Source organism: Ceratotherium simum, chromosome 15 (assembly GCF_057802395.1).
Source record: "Ceratotherium simum simum isolate JZ-2026a chromosome 15, ASM5780239v1, whole genome shotgun sequence".
Lineage (NCBI taxonomy): Eukaryota > Metazoa > Chordata > Mammalia > Perissodactyla > Rhinocerotidae > Ceratotherium > Ceratotherium simum.
This window is the reverse complement of record NC_141914.1, coordinates 29296912-29317037: the sequence shown is the minus strand read 5'-3', so window position 1 is coordinate 29317037 and position 20126 is coordinate 29296912. Positions and strand designations below refer to the sequence as shown.

Here is a 20126-nt window from a genome sequence, read left to right as displayed (position 1 = left end):
TTCTATATACAGCTTTTTCCTTTGAAAATACATTTTTCCAATAGTATCATTAAAAAATAACAACCTTATAGTAGATATTTTTATCTCTACCACAGGGCAGGTATTTCTCTCCCCTTTTATTAGTAATTCCTGTTGGGGCTACATCACTGCCCCTGGTTAAATAGGCTACGCAAAAACAGGCCAGTCTTCTAACTCCTAGGGAGTGAAGGAATACTGGGCTTCTTTATCTGTCACTATTTATTTATTTATTTATTTTCCTGTGAGATCAGCTCTGTGCTAACATCTGCCAATCCTCCTCTTTTTTTGCTGAGGAAGACTGGCCCTGGGCTAACATCCGTGCCCATCTTCCTCCACTTTATATGGGACGCCGCCACAGCATGGCTTGCCAAGCAGTGCGTTGGTGCACGCCGGGGATCCAAACCCGCAAACCCCGGGCCGCCGCAGCGGAGCGCGTGCACTTAACCACTTGCGCCACCGGGCCGGCCCCCTATCTGTCACTATTCATAAAGGTGACAGGCTTTTCTCTCTTTCACTCAGATTTAACTCTAATAGAAACTGATAGGTTCAATCTTGGTTAATTTCTTTTAAAAAACACAAGAACACGAGCCAAGAAGTTCATCCTCGGGTGTCATAAAGAAGAGAGAATCTAATACCTTTCATCTTCAAGGCCCATGTTTACTCATCCTGAAATGGTGGTGGCTTCTCTTATAAAGCAGAGCTTCATGCCCAGTGAACAACAGACCTGAATGTATATCGGCCGTAAAACCTTCCAGACATAACAGTTACATTAACATCATGACAGAAGACAATCTGGAGAGAGATGGAAATGCTGGTTGACTAGATGTTAGAGCTGTGTCTATTTTCCTCCCTCCTACAAATTGACTTCAGGCTGAGGAATTTGAAGACAAAATGACACTATGAGTTCACACAACCCTCCTCAGCTCCACACCCAGCAATGGCAGAGAGGATTTAAAAATAATAATAGATTAAAAAGGACATTTACAGGTGAAATGGTATGCTCTCTGGGATTTGCCTCAACATAATGGAGAAGGGAGTGGGTGGAGCAGAGATGAACCAGGATTGGCCAAGGGTTGATAGTTATTGAAGCTCCACGAATATGATAACACTGGAGCACTCATATACTATTGCATATGTTAGAAGTTTTCTACTGTAAAAAGTAAAAAAAAAAAAGATTATATTGGGAGACTAGCAATGTTTAATTAAGGAATATACTGAGTTAGGTATAAAAATGGCCAAGATGCACTGTTAAATGAACAAAAAAAGATGCACAAGGGTATATACAGTATAAATCCATTTACACACACACAATACACTGATAAATTTGTAGAAAATGTCTGGAAAAATAATAATCCTCGTATACTTTTTGAATGTTTAATGAAAATGTATTAATTTTATACAATGATTTTTTTTAATTCAAGGGGTGTGGCAGGAGAAAGGACATAGTAGGGTTAAAAAATTAGATGAACTTCTCCATGGACCAGAAACAGAACAGAAAGCAGGTTGGTGATCTGGGGGCCAGAAGCAGGCAGAGTGGCCAGAAGCTCACCCTCTGTAGGGTGACAGGGACGGAAACACCCCATGCCTTTAGGGAGTAGGGGAGAAGCCAGGCTCCCAGCATCTCTCCCCTCCCCTCCCCTTTCCTTACTTTCCTCCTGGGCTGCGTCTGTGACTATACTGCAATCTTCTAAACGCATTCCTTCCCCCTCCCTGAGCTCTTGGTTTCCATAGAGGCACGTTAAAACTTCCTTCCGTTATTGTGGACTACTTGTTTTCTCCTTGTAATACTGTCAGTTTCTGTTTTGCAAATACCTTATATTGCTGGGGGATATAGTAAAAATATAAAAGCCGGTCTACATAGATACTAAATTCATGGTGGTGGTTTCCTCAGGGGAGGGAGAGATGGAGGAGAACACAGCACCAACACCCCAGCTGCAAGCAGTCCAGGAAATCAAGTCTCCAGCCCTTTGTCTTCCATAAAAGGAGGCAGGCTTACATGGCAGGGAACTTAAACACTGGAAGGGGGTTCAGATGCTCAGAAGCCAAAATATTAGCACTAATTACGCTAAGTTATCCGTGGCTCCAATTTTACATATAAGGAAACTGAAGCTCTGCAGTTAAGTGACTTCTCTAGGGTCACAGAACTAATAAGTGGCTGTGCTGGAACTGGATAAAATTGCCACTACGACTAGGGAGTATTGCTCTGTGCCAGGCACTATAAATACATTGTCTAACTGAATCTTCCAATCAACTCCACCATATATAGCTATACAGTGCTATAATCTCCATTTCTCAGCTAAAGAAACTGAAGCTCAGAGAGGGCAAGAGACTTGCCCAAGGTCACACAACTGTGAGTGGCAGAGGTGGTGTCGTCCATCCTCCACTACTTCTGTGCTAGTCCTCACTTCCTCCACAACTCCCCTGAGAGCCCTGCACCAGTCCTAGGAATGGGATAAGGCAGCCTGCAGATAAGCCAGACATTTTCACTCCAAGCATCTGGAAGAAGGCTAGGCTGGCACGAATGCTATGAATAAAAACCACATGAGCAAAAAGGTGAAGGAGTGGGCACTATTAAAATACTTAACACAAAAGCAAATTCCTGCCTAGTGGCGTGTTATGAGCAGCTGACAGGATTAGCCTGCTGCTTCCACCTCACGGTGGGTTTTGACTCAAACCAGCACACAGCTGGCCTGTGGAGCCAAGAGAGAAAGAACCGGAAGGCTGTGGCCCCCACCAACAAAGCTCCCATTCAGCAGCTCCTCAGGCTGCCAGCTCTGAGACAGAGTGACCATAACCAAGGGCTGTGACCCCAGCTCCACACACACACACACACACACACACACTCTCTCACTCACTCTCTCTCTCTCTCTCTCTCTCTCTCTCCCTCCCCCTCTCCCCCTCCCTCTCCAAGCTCAGCAGGAGCCCTGTGGCCTGAAGCTAAGCCACTGGCAGCCTTCCTGGCCCCAGTGGCCTTCCCAAACACCACAGTCGGGCCTGTAGCTCCTGCAGCGTGGAGAACCCCAGGCCTGGAGACCTTGCAGGCTGCCTCCCACCCCCTCACTCTCTCCCCGGGTTCCCTCACAAGCTCACTTCCGTGCCCTTTGTTCCTGCTCGCTCATGGATCCTGTAGAAAAGCCAGACCACTCGCTTCTGCTAAAAAGGGGCAGTTTTAACACTTGGGTAGGGGTAGGGCTGCCAGATTTAGCAAAAAACACACACAAAACAGGACACCCAGTTAAATTTAAATTTCACATAAACAACAAATAATTGCTTTGTATAAATACGTCCCCATGCAATATTTGGGACACACACACAACAATTATTTGTGGCTTATCTGAAATTCAGTTTAACCGGATATCACGTATTTTAACTGGTGACCCTGTATGGTTGGGGTGGGGCAGAGTAGGAGGAATCCAGAAGAACAAATCATCTGGAAAAGAAAACACAAAAAGGAGATGTGGGGATTAAGGGAGGGAGGGGGAAAATGCTCTTTACCGAGGGTCTCTTTTACACTAGAAACTTTCATGTGCGTTATTTCATGTGAGTTTTCCAGTAACTCGGGCATTAGATGTATTTATCCCCACTTACAGATGAAAAACCAGGGGGTCAGAGAATCAAGTGACTTGCAAAGTGTCACATGGATTAAAGGCAGGACTATAACCCGTGGCTTCTGAGCACCAACTGACTGCTGCTGCTTCTCCCTACGACTGCTTTGCCCACTGAAACACCTGTAGAATTTGTATAGGCTGTACATAAAGAGGGTCCAACATTTTTTTCACTCTTCCAATACGTCCCTAGGGAAGTAAATTCAAAATGGCACCCTGGACTAATACATACAGTATTTGCAAAATACAGTTGTCTATTTAGAGGCCATTCTATTTACAGAGAAACCACTAGACCCTTCTCTCCTTTTAGCCACTTATCCCAGCTAAACACATCACCAATGAGGACCTGTCCAGTGGTCTAGTTCCCTGACAATGAGGCAGAGAAAGAGTCAAGATAGGAAGGGAATGCTCCACCCAAGATGACCATGAGGAAGGTCATGGGATATTTGACTCAACAGAATCTTAACGGGGGAAAGGTTCCTCTGTCACTATCCTAGCATCTTCCAATCCATCATTTTCCAGAAAACACAGTCAGTTTGGTGTACATTTGGGGGGAAAAATTAAAGGGAAAAAAAAAAAATGCCATTCGTCAAACAGACAGTGGGAAATACTTTCTCCCCCACCCCTGTCCAAGCTTCTAACATTCACAACACACAAAAGAGGGGAAATAGCTATAAAAATGACTTAATGTGTCCCTTTGAAGTACAGTAACTGTTGGACAAGTGACTATAAAAATAACAGAGCTGAGGAGATCCAAATTTATTTCCACTTAGTGAATTTCCAGATCAAAATGTGCCCGGTTAATCAGTCAAGTTATGCTTTTGTGCTGTTTTGTTCTGTTTCTAAATCTTCCTTTCTTTTTATAGATGCTAGCAGAGTCTGCTCATGATGAAAAACTTGCCCACCTCACACTCCCCTACTTAGGGAGACTTAGGTTGTCGTAACTCTGCTGTCAGTTCCTCAAGGAGCCTCAGGGAGTGGCAAGTACCCACAGAGGTGGGCAGATGGCCGGGCTGGGGATGCCCCTGGGACCAAGTCCCAGGAGATGGGGGCTGAGACTGCCTGCTCAGGAGAAGGGCCCAGCTCTGCCTGTCCTTGCTCGGGTACTGTTTATTCCCCTTCCATTCCCCCTCTTTCTTCTCCCACCCCCACCCCCCAACACACACACCCAGGTGCAGCCTCCAAAGTGGCAGACAACTAACACTTGATCTGGAGTCTCCAGTTTTCTTGTGCAAGACAGAAAAAGCACACCATTCCCTGTCTGCCCCAGCCAGCCCCAAAGCATCCCCAGCCCCAGCACGAGACTGCCAATACTCAAAGGCAATTATCCAGAGCCAGGAGGGTGCAGATTAGCGCAGCGCAGGCATTTGCAGACTTAATTACTAGAGGCCTTTAGAAACATTTCAGTGGGAGCCAGGGGAGCATGTAAAGGAGTTTTCATTTCTGTTGATTCTGAGGGAGCAAGCCCTGCAAACAGGGCATTTTTTGGACTCTACCAGCAGCCCTGCAGCTGAGGGCCCATCTTTCTCATTGTACACAGTGATAATTAAAGCCTCTGAAGGTGAGAAAAACTCAGTCTCATTTTGGATCTAAAATCCTTCAGAGATTTCTTTTGAGAAGGCCAGACGATTAAATTGATTTAAATTTCACTGTTCATAAAATCCTAGATCTAGAGAAAACATAAATTCTGGCCAATACTATTTAAATTAAGTGTGGTCAGGTTTCCATTTATATCACAGAAGATTCCAAACTAGAGCTTGAAGGCATCACTGCTCCAACTGCATTTAATAATCAGCCTGGTTTAAATACTGCACGGATGCTGGCCCCCGGGGGGCAGCGAGGAGCTCACCAGCAGACACGCAGCTTCGGGACAGAGGAAAGACCAGGAGGCAATGGTGGTCGGAAGAGCTGGGATCACAGACACCAGAGCTGGGGGAGGGAGGTCATGGAGCACACCTGCTCCCATCCTCAGATGGTGAGCCAGGGCCCCGAGCATGGCGGCAGAGCTGGGACTAGCACAGAGGACCCTGGACCTCAGTTCAGTGCTCCTTCCATCACCTCCCTTTGCTAAATCAAGAAACCCAGACACAAGACACACCTTGTAAGAAGGTGAGGGAATGAGGTGGGGAGGCTGCTACGAGTTAAAATGGCAGGTGTTTGCCCAAACCCTCCCAGCTCACACCCCATAGCAGGGTAAGAGGCTCCACTTTGTGACTCGGGGGCGCACGGTGAGAGGATTATATAAGGAGAACAGCCCACGAGGCCCAGGAGTTATCAGCTCATTCGGAGGCCTTGCAGGCATTTCCTGTTATGTGATCTAGGTCTCGCACAGAGCCACAACCAAGCTGAGGTCGTCACTCCTCCCCTCTCTTAGGGAAATGCATGCAGCTGAGTGCCTTGCAGCTCTCCAAAGACTGGGCCCAGCTCCAAGAATGTCCACAGGGAGCCAGCACGAGGGTCTGTGCTGAGAACAAAGAATGGGCCAGCCCAGGGGACAGTGAAATCCCAGCTCCAGACAGCCGGGCTCTGGGTGAGCCGTGGCTCTGTCCAGAGGAGGAAGAGTCAGCAACATGGAACTCTCTGGCCCCAGAGCCACAGGCCTAGTTTTTAAGAAAAACCTGTAGGTGCTTCTGCCTTTCCTTTTTTTTTTTTTCAACTGTAAGACATATATTACACACGTGCACAGCCCCCCAGGTGGAGAACTAAAGCATCGTATCACTCCAGAGGCATCCCCACCATGACCCCTCCCCATCACTCCCCACCTCTCCAGAGGTAACTACCATGCTGGATTTGGGGAATCATCATTTCCCTGGTTTTCCGTATAATTTTCACCACTTGTGTATGCATCCCTAAAGATTAGTCTAGTTCTGCCTATCAGTGCACATAGCTACCATCGGCTCATTTTTGTTTTGATATTGTACTCAATTGGATGAACAGATTTTATTTATCCATTCTGCTGTCTATGGACATTTAAGTTTTTCAGTTTTGGGCTACTATAAACAATGCTGCAATGAATATTCTTAGCCCTGTCTCCCAGTTCTCAGGTGCTGGAGTTTCTCTATGATACACACTTGACAAGGAAACATTGCATCACACAGAACGTGCTCCTTCACCGAGACCAGTTGATGTCCATCTGTGTTCCAAAGTCATGCTGCCTTTCCCTCCTTACAAGACACTGAGAAATCCGTTCTGCTTATACAGAGGAGGGCCACTGGTGACTCAGAGGCCAACAAAACCTAGTTCATCACCAGCCTGGCAAATTAAAGCCATATCCTGATACCTCCCCTGTAAGACAAAGCCCAAGATTTTAAAATTCTGAGCTTAACCAGAACCAACAACCAAAACAGTGGCGCTTTCCACAGGAAAAATGTAACAAACTCCCCCAAAAGAATAAGGTAGCATCTATGGCTTCGAGCAAACCCACCTGCCCATACTATCAACTGTAAGCAGTAAGTACAAAGGTATCCCTAAGATATTAAAGGTAGCAAGACCACACACCAATAACTCCCAATCTGCCATGGGTGGCAGGAGTGGGGGTTTAGGGGTGGGGAGGGGTCCTGGAGGCCACCCCTCCACAGCTGCCACATACCTGTACACTGGCTGCATCTCTCGTGCAATGCCAATGACGGCGCCTGGCAGGAAATTGTCAAACTCCTCAAACAATTCCCGGATGTTGGTTTTGTACTTGAGGTCTAGGTCCAGCTGAATTATCCGCAGGATCTCTGGAGGAAAGAAAAAGACAATAATAAGACACAGACATACATCCTGGGAGGCTCAGCCAACGGCAGAAAATGAAACAAAAGGTGCAGAAACGGGTACTGGATTATTCTTGCTGTCACTGAAAAAGCAAAGTTACTACTGGAAGCAAAGGCCCTTCATCTGCCAGCAACTCCCTGCGTGCTAGAAGCCTTCAGAAACAATTGCCCCATATCTTTCCTTCCAATTGCAGACATACATTTTATTTAAAACTAAGTGTCCATATGGTCCAGTTTAGGGCCACTGTCCTGGTATAATTGTCCAGAGAGCACCATTTCCTTGTCAAAAGTATCTGATTTGGATAATACAGTATACAGACAGCCTACTGAAAACTCAAAGCGTACAAGTGTTTCTCTTTGGGGCACAGGTGGTAAATGAGCCTCTGGAGAGAGAGGTGAAAAGCGTTATTGTCTTTGGCCCTTGTTAGCACCAAGATCCGTGTCAAGTTAGGATGCTGACCCAGAGAGAAACAGCTAAAAGACCTCAGATACTGTTGTTTTTAATCCACTGTCTGAAAGAGAAACTGGGCTATAATTGGATAGACTGAGTCTCACAATTCCCTGGCACATAAGAGCTGTTTCCTTCCCTTGCCTCCAGATGACTAGGGGCGAGAAGGGAGGAGGGAGGGAAGTTCATTCTCCCATCCTTCACCCCAAGCCTAACTGAGCTCCTGCGCTGTCAGTGCTGGGAAGGGACCAGATGCCAGGTTGACTAGGACCCTGGCCTTGAGCAGAGACCCTGCAGGGGACTAAATACAGAGAGGGAGGACCTCGTGCTGACATGAAATGGAAGAGGGGCTGTGGGAGCTCTAAAGAGGGGGCGCTGGGGGTTAAATGACGAAGGAGAGAAAGTACTCAGTGCTAAGGAAAAGCCTGACCTGGGACTCAGCACGTGAGGGCAAGCCCAGTTTTGCTGCTGATTAATTCTGTGACTCTGGGAAAATTCTTGTACTTCTTTAAATCTTGCTTGTTTCATTTGTTAAAGTGCGGATGATACGACGTGCCTCGTGAGGCTGCGATGCAGAGAAGATGAGATAATAGATGGGAAACCTCTTATATATAGGCTGTCAAGTGCTACAGGAATCCAGGGTTTGGAGAGTAGAGCTGGCTGAGGCCTGAGGCAGTCAAGGAAGACTTAACAGAAGTGGGACATGGGCTGGGCCTTGACGTGTGGGCAGGTGTGGAGAGTGAAGTCACACCAACACCCTTCCAGAACATCAGGGCTCTGCCCTCGGCTCTTCACCAGCCTTTTCATGCCTGCCCAGCTGCAGAGCATGACAGCGTCTGAGGACAGGCTGCCTGTGGGAGCCCTCTGAAGACAGGGACCTATCTTGGGCATCCTGGCCTCCATCTACCTGTAGGGCAGCACTGAAATGCTCCAAAATGTTTGTGGACTTCCAAAGCCATTCTATAAACTAGTTTATGAAGAAATCACAGCTTACAATTCAAGAAAAACTGATTCATTTGTTCCTTGTTTATTTTCCTCTGTATGCAGAAACAAAACATTAGTTGACATCCTACATGAGTTTTCTGAAAAAAATAAGTTACAGTAGGTGAGCATCCAGCTGCCCAGGTCAGAGGAAGGCGAGGGCACCAAAGCCGGGCTTCTCCGGCGCTTGCAGGGAGGGGTAGAGGAAACGGGCCTGCCCAGGCCAATGTGGACCTTCGGCCTGCCTGGCTTCACACTGCCCACCCCCACACGGGATCAGTAAAACCACCACTTTCCCTCCTGCACTGAAAGCAACAATAACAACCACCTAGAAACCAGGAAACCTGGGAGTCAACCTAGAGACCCGGGAGTCTGGATGTTGGGAAGCCCTTGTGGGGACTTTGCTGGTCTCCCGGAAAGCCGCCCTAAACCAGGAGTGGAGAATAGAGACAGGCCATGGTGCAGAGCCTCGGGGTGCCTGCTGCTCTCAAGAGGTGGCCCTGGGGAACAGAGGGAAGGAACCTGATGATGACCTTAAGGAAGGACACTATGTCCCAGGAGAAAATGTCCAGGAATGAGAGTTGCAGCCATCAAGAAGTCATGATGGAGAACCCACAGCACATACCCACCTCCAGGCATTTCTTTTCTTTCTTTCGGTCCATCTCCTGTGCCCCAAGCTCCCACATTCAGGGTCTCAGGCAGCACTTATGAAAGGTAAAGGGAGCCCTAATGAGACAGGGACAGGACGTATCACCACCCCAAGCAGAGAAACCACGTCATCCCAGGTTCTGTCGATGAAGGAGGGAGGGGGACAAGGGCATCTGACCTGGAGATGAGGAGGCCTCAAGAATGTATGAGGGTAATTTTGTGGCATTGTCAGGGCTATGAAAGGAGGGAAAATCTCATCCTCATGGCCCCAGGGAGTACTTCCAATAACCTAAAAATGGCCACATAGAAGCCCCCTTTCTTTGAGTGTTTTTTCAGTGTCCAGCTTTGCACAGGCAATAGTTTATTTCTCAAAACCACCCAACCAGTTAAGTGGAGTTATTCCCATGTTTAGATGAAGAAACAGACGCTTAGAAAGGTAAGAAACAATAGCACAAGGTCCCACAACAAACAAGTGTTGGAACTGGGATCTGAACCTTGGTCTTGAAAGCCCAGCACACTCTTTCCAGTAGACCCTGATACCCCTTCTGATGGGCAAGGAGCTCCAGGGAGGCAGATTTTGGTTCCACTGCTACCCACACAGGGGCCCCAGGAGCACACGGAAGTCCCAAAGACCATGATAGACAAAAAGAATTCTGGAGCAGAGCAACAAGCTGGCCAAATGCAGAATTTAACAGAAGTCCTCTACATGAAAATGGTAATTTCACCATAATTAAAGAAACTCCTAATGGTAGAGAGCCATTCACTCAGTCAGTCAATCAGTCATTCTTCCTTGAAAGCCTACCACATGCTATGTGTCCTCTCTGGTCTTTCAAAGTCATCTAAATCCTACCTATTGTGCAAGAAGCAGCCCCAGTGCCTCCTCCCTGGCCTGTCTGGACGGACCCTGGTCGGAAGTCGTGGCTGCCTGCCTCGGGTCACTGCCCCCTGTGTACCTGACTCACTGCCCCTGGCAGAGAGAGTGCTCCTTGAGGATGGGGACGTGCTGGGAGGGCAGAGCTCAGGGACATCAGATGTCTCCTGAAGAGACCCAGCTCCCTCATCTGCACAGAGCCCTGCCTGGCCTTGTCTTAATAAGCCGCTCAATAAATCTGAGCACTTTCCCTGACCTTTAGGGACTGGCTGGGAGCGAATCTGGAAAGGTCATGCACACCCCTAAGACACAGGAATTTGAGATGCTTTAACATTTTTTATGATTCCTCATTTGTAAAGCACCTTTCAGGAAGGGTTCGCTAACAGTTGCTAACACTTCTTTCAAGAGGGACTTCACCAAACGAGATTAACTGGTTAGGAAGGAAAGAGGCAGCAGCTCCAGCATGAAGGACCCCCTCACACCAATGTGAAAGGACTGACAGCTGTCACCTTTCAGGCTGAGGCAGGAGGACACTCCCTTCTATTCAGGGAGGCCGACGGCCCCCAGCGGAGCCTGTACTGTCACGCGGGCATCTGTCCAGATGGCTCCTCTTATGTAGTTGTGAAATAAGATGCCAAGTTGTAAGTGTCACTGCTGAAAAGAGGAAGATGCTTACTAGGAATGCTGGAATTCATTAGGATGAGATTTTTTTAAAAGGGCCCTGTTCCTCTGGCCTCTGGTCTTGATGTAGTCATCTCTCTGCAGGAACCACATCCAGAGGGTTTTATACATAATGCTGAAAGGCTATTCTGAGGATGGAACAAAACTGACTGTGGAAGTGACAGCCACAGTGATGGTGCAGAGAGGATGCTGGTTGGAGGACAGCTGTAATGACAACAGTAGGACCACTGAAATTTAAAGAATAAATGAATGAGATAATTGCCCCCAACACAAAGAGGAGATGAAATCTATAAAGCATGGAGAAGAATGTAAGAAAAAAGAGGACTAGACATCTACAAAGGAATGTCCACTATGTCAGAATCCCATGGGAAGATAACAAAAAGGTGCAGGATAGAATAATCTAGGATAATAGATCTGAAAAGAGAGCCTGATAATAATTGAGGCCAATATACCCATTGTACAGATGGGGAAACTGAGGTCCAAAAAGAAGAGGGACTTGTCAGGGGTCACATAGTCGAGCTAAGTGGCAAAGCTGATCCCAGAACTCAGGTCTTCTGACTCCCTAGCTCATTCTCTTATGTTAATTAGCTCCCCCTCCCACCACCCACTCCCAACATGGGCCATAAACTAGACAGCAGAAAACATCATGTAATGGCCCAAAGGGTTGTGCACAAGACTTGCCAGGTACCCAACACAACTAGCTCATGGAGGATTTGCATATCATCCCATGAAAATGTAAACCTGAAGATGAATAAGTAATAGCCAAAGAAAAGAAATTAGAGATCTCCATGATCCACACACTTTATAGCCAGCTTTTGGGAATGAGAAAATTGCTCTCCATATTCTCACATTAACATCAGGCAGGGATGTTAAAAAACAACTTTTTACACTCCTCTAAGACCATGCCTTGAGCTCTGGCAAATTCAAAAGGAGGCGGGAACCTGACTTGACATCCGGGAACCATCCATGGAGACACAACGTCAGCCCCTGGTATGAGAGCCACAGCAGCGGTAAAGCACTGTCCACCCCACTGCCCAGCCCTCCTCTGTGCTAGCTAGACTTGTTCATTCCTGGCAATGTTTGCTGCTACATCTAATTAATCCAATTAACCGGCTGCTCATACTTACGAATCTTATGTATCTGTTTAAATCACAAAAACAACTGAAGTATCAATGTGCACCTGTGTCACTGTCTCAGCTAGAAGAAGCTTGCCTGTGTGTTAGGGAAAGGCCTGTGTGTGCACCTGGTGTCTGAGGAACACACTTGTGCTGTGCATCCTCCTCGGACAAGGTCAACTGCCTGATGCTGGCTGACCAGGCCTCTTGGGTAGACGACAGAAGAGCTTCCAGCACTCCCGCCTCATGGGTCAGCAGTCGGACATTTCAACACTGGTTTCCAAGGAGGACAACAGTTTGGCAAGAGATCAGGCAAGCTGACCTAGGCTATTTCAGAAAATGGAAGAATTGCTGCGTCCAGGGTTCAGAAGGTGGTTCAGGGGTCCTGGCTGAAACTCCCAACGATAGAACTGATGAATGTTTGACCACAAGACAGGATCCACTGAAGTAGGTCAACTCAAAGTGGGAAAAGATGCTAAGGATCTAGGCAGGCTTTCTGGTCTAAGACATATTTCCACTTGAACTTCAACCCCAGAGGGTAAAGTAAAAAACGTGGTGCCATCTTCACAAAGGGACATGTCTGCTCTCCTCATCCTCTCATGCTCTAGTTTCAGGCTAATGAAATGGTGCCACTTGGTTCTAACAAGATGGAAAAAAACACAAGAGTGAAAGTGCTGGCTAAAGGTGCAGCTTTCAAGACCTTTGAGAGTCCATCACCACCCTGGCCCTGCACAGCACTGACTGTCCAGCTGACCGTTCTCGGGGTTCAGGAGGCCCACACCTGGCGTCTGAGGCCCTGAGCGCCAGCCTGGCCGGGCCGTCAGGGTCGATTCCTCTGCACAAGTGCACTGCAGAAGGCAACACTCAGGCCCTCAGAACCAGCTTGGAGGCTCCCAAGTCAACGTTCCCCTGTGGACACAGGCTCGGGACAGCTCATCATCAGCCTCCAATTAAACCAGCCACAAGGCATGTCATCTGACCATGGATGGAATTACAACCGCAGTGAGTAATTAATGATACCCGAAAACAAACAAAAGGAAAAAAAGCCTCCTTTCCTCTCCCTCCCTTCTCCTATCCCCAGAAACAATTCCTGGTAGACACATCTTAACACACACAAAACAACATGCAACAAAATACACCAGGAAATTATGAAAAGGGAGACACATTAGGTAAGCCCTGGGCTCCCATCCCAGGCAACAGTCTTCTCCGAGAGGCAGATTAACCATGCGAGCGCCTTCGCTCCCTTTCTGTCTTGAAAGAGCTTCTGAGCCTCCCAGAGATAATTATTTGTAACACATCGGAGGGCTTTCACCTCAGAACATCAGCCCAAGCTTTCCACTAACAAGGAAGGGCTCGGGGAGAAGGGGAAATTATGACAACCCCAAGCTATGTGGGGCGTCATGAGGCTGAGAACCTGGAAGCAGCTGCGTGGAAAGGAAGCTCGACTTCTTATTGTCCCCTTGGAAATACTGCAGCCATTTGCCACCTGCTTGATCATCCTCTGAAGCTTTTCAGTCGCTGCTCAGCGGCACCTCTGGCCTGCAGGAGCCCAAGGGCAACTGAAAGGGTGGAGGTTTCCTCTAACGGTAAGAGGTCATGACCTGGAAGGAGCTGTTTTGAGGCCCATGGGACAGACACAGTCCCAATGAGCCACTTTGGCCACACCAGACTGGCTTCTCCCCCTGGTGGGTCTCAGGCTGTGGAGGGCCTGCCACCCTAGGCAAGACCCAAGCTGTGTCCCCAAGGGGGTCTGCAGGTGGAATTGGCTGTGGTGGTTCTCACATCCAATAGGAAACTCGGGTCACTTGCCAGCTGGGCTTTTCCCTGCCCCTCAAAGCCTCTTCTCCATTCCCTTTGCTGTGTAGGGCTCAGCTGCAGGACAGCTGGCTAACTATGGGAATAGCTGCTACGAAGGAACACAGTGGATCACACCAAGGGTCCAAGGCCTTGGGCACAGATTCCTGGGGCTCCTCCAGCCTGGTCAGCCAAACGCTCCCTCCCTAAACGCAGGGAGAGAGTAGGTGTCCGTGTGCCAGGCCCACGCTTTGGCTTCACACTTACTGACTCAGCTCGTGAACCTCCACTCCACTTCTGCCAGATGGCTATCAGTACTTCCCCTTTTTAAATGAGGAACCTGAGGCTCAGAGGGTTTTGGCAACTCTCCTCAGACGACCTAGCACGGAAGCAGAGTTGAAAGCAAGCACAGATTTGCCTCACTTGATAGTTTGTTTGATCCACCCCATACAGGCTTCAGAGAAAAGCCTTCAGACACCTCTGAAGTCCCTTTTAAAATCCCGCTTTCTTCAAAAGGAAGAGTGCTGCCACATCAAGGGTGAACGTATCAGCAGCTCCTGCTCATCTCAGTGCAGCGACTGGGACTTCTGTGGACAGAGAAGGGGTTCTCCACTTCCCACGGTCACCTCCCTCAGGACCCCCACCCCCAAGGAGCTTGGAGACTACAGGGGTTCCCTTTTACTGAGCAGAGACCGATGGAGAAATCTTAGGAAAAAAGGGTTTAATGCCATAAAAGTTGAAAGGAAGTTTTTAATGACAGTAGCCAACATGAATAAATATATCATACTCATTTAATCATCCAAATGCTCTGAGATAGGGATTATTATTTCTGTTTGACAAATGAGGAAATCAAGAAGTGAAGTATGGTGATCGAGATCACTCAGCTGATAAGGGCAAAGCTGGAATTCACACTCAGACTTGGTGGGCTCTGAAGCCCCTGCTTGCTCTTCATCCCCAGGCTACCTCGCTTCCCGGAGGACCCGGGATGGCAGGATACACCCAGCGCCCAGCTCTGCAGGTGCTGCTCAGCCAGGAAGTCCTGACTCTCCCCTGCTAATCGATGTTTTCCACATTAGCAGCCGGCCCCCCGAGGGAGGAGGGGAAGGGAGGAAATGGAGTTCATAAGAGTGATTTATACAACCTGTTAGCAACTCTGGTAAAAGGTTTCGGGGCCAAGAGGTTGACATTAACGACCAGAGTCAGTTTTATGTATTAGCTGTACAACAAATTCTTTCTCCTAGCCCCACTGGCCCCCTCTCAAAATTAAGCATGGAAAACTGAGTGTTAGCTATGTCTCCACCATACATTTTTTATACTATCAGCTCCTGTTTTATAGACAACACAAAATGAATTCTTATGAAAAGACATGGTTTTTACTTCAGCAACAGTGTAATATGAGTCTCCTCCCTCACCCTTAGCACCTCTGTGACTAGCTATAAATCATATGCTTTAGGATAGGAGAATTTACTTCCAGCTTGGCTGAAAAACTTTAGGGCCATATATAATAAGACAACACATACAACACCTGGTCTCAATTTTCCTCTCACTTCTATTGCCAATATGAAACTAGAGTTTCACGTACTTGTTTATGAAGTTCAATATGCAGGGGAAATTGAATTTTCGATTTGAAAGCAGACTATCCCCCAGTCTTTCATTTCTGTGGTATAGATGTCCATGGTCCCTGCAGGCCTTTCCCCAGCTTATTGCTCTCTGGTGTCTGCTATAGACTTTATTTTTTGTCTCCAAAAGCGTGAGCTCTCCTTCCTATTTGGGGCAGGACCGCATTCTGTCTGCTCACCAACACTGAGACCTACGCCTGGCCCCTGCCCTTCACCAGCAGGCTTTTTTCACAGACCCCTGGGGATGGCAGCTGTAGAAAGCACTCCTCTTTGGGCAGAATTAAAAGGTGTTTTCTGGAAACAGTGATACGGCTACCTCTGGTCTGCCCAAACAGTCATAGCTCAACTTTCCAAATTCCCTATTCTGAGGTTCTTTATTGGAGCTATGGGGCTCCTGTTTCTAATCTCATCTGCCCTCTCTCTTTACATCTTCCAACCTCTCTCCCTCTTTACTGGCATTTGAGCACACGCCACACTTATGGATTCAGGGTAAAATTAGGAAAACTAACAAAGGTTTTATCCCACTCCCTTGGAGCTCCTCATCGCCATGCTTTGCCCTGACACACACTCCTGCCCCTGGGCCCGGCCAGCCTGTCAGGGCCTGTCCACTATGGCCCTGCCCCTTCAGTTTACTCAGATGACAATGACGATAATATTTTCATGTCACATTGCAATGTTCAAAGAGCATTCCCAGCTCATAAAACTCTCACTCGTGCTTTAGCCCATTTAATCCTCACAACAACCCTAGGGGGCAGGTGCTTCTGTGTGGGCTGGGTCCAACTACATATAACAGAAGACCTAAAGTAACAATGGTTTGAACACAAATAAGCCCATAGCTAAGCCATCCAGGGATGGTATGGCTCCTTCACGAAGTTGTCAAGGGTCTAGACTTCTTCTAAGGCCTTTCCATTCTGCTATCCTAGATCTGGTTTCCAACCTCAAAGTCACCTCATGGTGCAAGATGGCTACTGGGGCTCCAGCCAACATGGCTGCCTTCCAGGCAACAGAAAGGAGGAAGGGGAAAGGACTCCATCTCCTTGCCTCCTGCAATAAGGCAGGTCCTCTAAGCAACTTTCCTGGAAGTCCTTAACATTTCTTCTTATATCTCACTGGACAAAATTTGGTCACATGGCCACACGTAGCTGCAAGAGTAGCTGTGAAATGTATTCTTTTATTCAGCGTAATGCTGCTCCCAAATAAATGGGATTCAGTTATAAATGGAAAGGGGGATAACAGAGCAGAAACTGGCAGTAGTTACACAGGGCAAGTATTCATTCCACCCACGTTGCAGATGAAGAAATAGAGGCCCAAAGAGATTAGGTTTTGCTAAGGTCACATGGTCAATAATGGCAAAAAAAGAACTAAGTCCATGTCATCTGACCCATGTCCAGATCCCTTTTCCTTGTGCACAAGTCCCCTTGCTGCAGTGGAGCCACTAACATGTTCCTGCCTGGACTCCTGTCTGCTCCCCTTCCAGACCTTTGCTCAGCCCTCACCTGTTCGTAGCTGGCCTCCCACTGAGATCTGTGCCTGCCAGTCCTGGGCTGCCATCCTGAGGACTCCTGCCCTTCATCACCTGCCTCATACTTCACTCCCTGCCTGGCTCCCTGCCCCTGCATCCCAACGTGTCTCTTGGAATCCAGGCATGGTCACTAGGAAGGCAAGCCAAGCCAGAGATAGCCAGACCCCAGAGAGCTGGGCAGACCCTCAGAGCAGGAGCACAACCCCAACTGTCTCTGTAATGCCTGTGGGAGTTCTGTGAGCAGGATGTCTCAGTTGGGGGCACTCACACAAGGATGGCTGACATCTCCTAACATTGTTTCTGGTGGTGAACCTCTCATGTGGCCAGAATCTTGTTCCCTTCTGGCATTGAAAGCACATTTCACGTGCATTGCCTGGTCGTGTGTAGCCCAGGATGCTGACCCACAGGTCCCAGACGACAACACCAAGTGAGCCCAGGCAGTTTTGCTTCAATGTTCTAGCACCGTGGCCACCCCCTCACATCACTAGTAAAAAGGCTTCTGTATTTTGGGAGCAGTTCTTCCCAGTGTGAACAACGGATGCGTCACTCTGGCCTGGGGCTAAACTGCCCACAGCCCCATCCTCCTCTACATGGAGGCTTGCAGCCCACCATCACCCTCAGACTCAAGGCTGGGGGTCTCCTTCAGCGCCCCCCTCTAGCTGAGTACAGCAGAAAGACCTGCAACCAAGAGATGGTCATGAACTACAGAGCTGCTTACACAAGATGGGGAAGTGGGATCAGGCAGAGAAGAGCCAGCTTCTCCCCAAGAGGAAGAAGCCTGCCCTTGGGCACACGCCTGACTTCTCCCTGGGACCACGCAGGAGTTGACGAAAGAGTGGCCCCGTATCATTCCTTGTGCCCAGAAATCTACACCATGGCAACTTTCAAGGAGAAAAAACAGTTTTTCTACTTTATGATCCCAGAAACACCTCTCTGAGATTTATATGTGAAGAACTAACTACCCATTCCCTTACCTTGTGCAGCAGGAGAAAAAATATATAGTTTCAGTCTTTTCAGGAGGAACACCTGTTGCTCTGTGACAGTTCACAAACTGACTTGTCAATGGTCAAACGGTTCTTCCGTTTTCCCGTCTCCAGGGCCAGGCCTCTTGCCAAAATGTCATATATTACTTTATTGATTTTTTATGCTACGTTAAAAAAAAAAGATGAACTATCTATCATCATCTATAAAATGATGAGGTTCCTACATGCCAGGTACTGAGCTAGGTACTTTCACATATTTTACCTCATTTAATCCTTACAAGTAGGGTTTATTGTCCCCCTTACGTAGTTTTCTCCCACCCAAGATACAGTCTGCATTTCATTGCTTTCATCCCTGTTTACCAAGGCTAAGAGGAGCCCCTCCTACTATGAGTCTAATAAGAACATGGAGAAGTCAAAAGACTGCCCTGTGCTGGGAGTCCAGACTCCAATTTTCATTTGAAACTCAGCCTGCCTTCCTACAGAGCAGGGGTCCCCAGGAAACCCTCTTTATAACTTGTTCCCATCACGGACGCTACAATCGAGAAGATTCTGTCTACCAAATCATACTTAAGCGCTAATTAATTCATTCCTCTGTTTTAAATTTTAATTTCATTTAATTTAGTTTCTATTTTTTAATTAAATAAAATTTAAGTTGTTTTAATTTTTTAATTAAAGATATAAGATATAATGCCAAATTGATATAATTACATACGAAAGCAAAAAAAAAAAGATGTAACCCCTAAATATTTCAGTCCTTACTTCCTAAGAAACAAGGACACTCTCATAATGACAGTAGAACCTACCAAAACCAGGAAACTAACATTAACACATCACTGCCATTTAATCTACACTCCCATTCAAAATTTGTCAATTGTCCAAAAACGAAAACAAAATTTCTGGTCCAGGATGGCATATAGTTGTCATGTCTCTTCAGTCTGAAATAGTTCCTTAGTCTCCTTATCTTCTGTGACCCGGGACAATTTGAGGAGTACAGGCCAATTATTTAGTAAAATCTCCCTCAATTTGGGTTTGCTAATGTTTCCTTATGAGGAGATTCAGGTTACGCATCTTTGTCAAGAAGAGCACAGAAGTGATGCTGTGTTCTTCTCACTCTATCATATCAGGAGGCATAGCACGACAATTTATCCCATTATTGGTGACGTTAATTTTGATCACTGTAAAGTTACTATTTTTTCTTCATAACAGTAGCATTGAGTGGGGAAACATTGTCAGACTGTGAAAATATCCTATTCCTGAACAAATTTTTGCTTGCTCTTAAGAGTTCAGCATCCCTTGATTTTTCTTATCTGAATAAATTATTGCTACAACAGTTGTCACCAAATGGTGACTTTCTAATGCCTTTATTCCTTCTATGTTTATTAGTGGCATTCTACTGTAAAGAAGAGCTTTCTGTCATCCCCACTTATGGCAGAATTGTACCAAGCAAGTTCTTCCCTGACTGGAAGGTTCTGGTGCTGCCCGCTGCGGGAGAACTGAACAAGGAGGTAGTGTAAGAGTCGCCATCGTTGTGGCTTTGAGCCCATCATTCGAGCACTCAGAGGTGGCCATGACCCTCTTGAAAAATCTCCAGCAGCATCAGGCTAGAAGGTCCTTGCCCACTCTTTACCAAAATAAATAAGTAAATAAAGAAACAAGAAGCAGATGACTGCATATCATAGGTACTTTTAGAAGGCAACAGCTGACCCCATCTTTTCTTTCCCCTATTTTTTTTTAAAACAAGTAATGCAATGGTCTCTACCTTATTTAATGAAATGTGAACTTGGGAACTTTAGGCAAGTAGACAGGGCACTGGGTTAGAGCCCTGGCCACAGGCCTGACTCTGCCACTATGTCCAACCTTGGGCAAGCCACTTCCCCTCTGGGCATCAGTTTTCCCAGACAGTAAAGACAAGAGGATTGGAACAGACACTCTCTGAGACTCCTCCCGGCCCTGCCACCCTGTGATTCTGAACAGGGTGGCCTTTTTCCCTCACTCATAACCCAGCTCCTTGTTCTCAGAATAGCACAGATATGTATCAGTCACGGAAGATATGCCCCCCTGTGCTGACCTCAGCCACGCCAAGACA

At 47.2% G+C, this 20126-nt stretch overlaps 1 protein-coding gene across 2 annotated transcripts in view; it reads right to left on the bottom strand.

The window, feature by feature from the left end:
- Nucleotides 1-20126, bottom strand: part of XXYLT1 (xyloside xylosyltransferase 1) — a 177137-nt gene that overhangs the window by 68813 nt on the left and 88198 nt on the right. For both annotated transcript variants that reach the window (XM_087439832.1, XM_004424801.3), the window contains exon 3: nt 7213-7345. In XM_087439832.1, coding sequence (XP_087295958.1) covers nt 7213-7345 — 133 coding nt within the window. The remainder of the gene's footprint in view (nt 1-7212; nt 7346-20126) is intronic.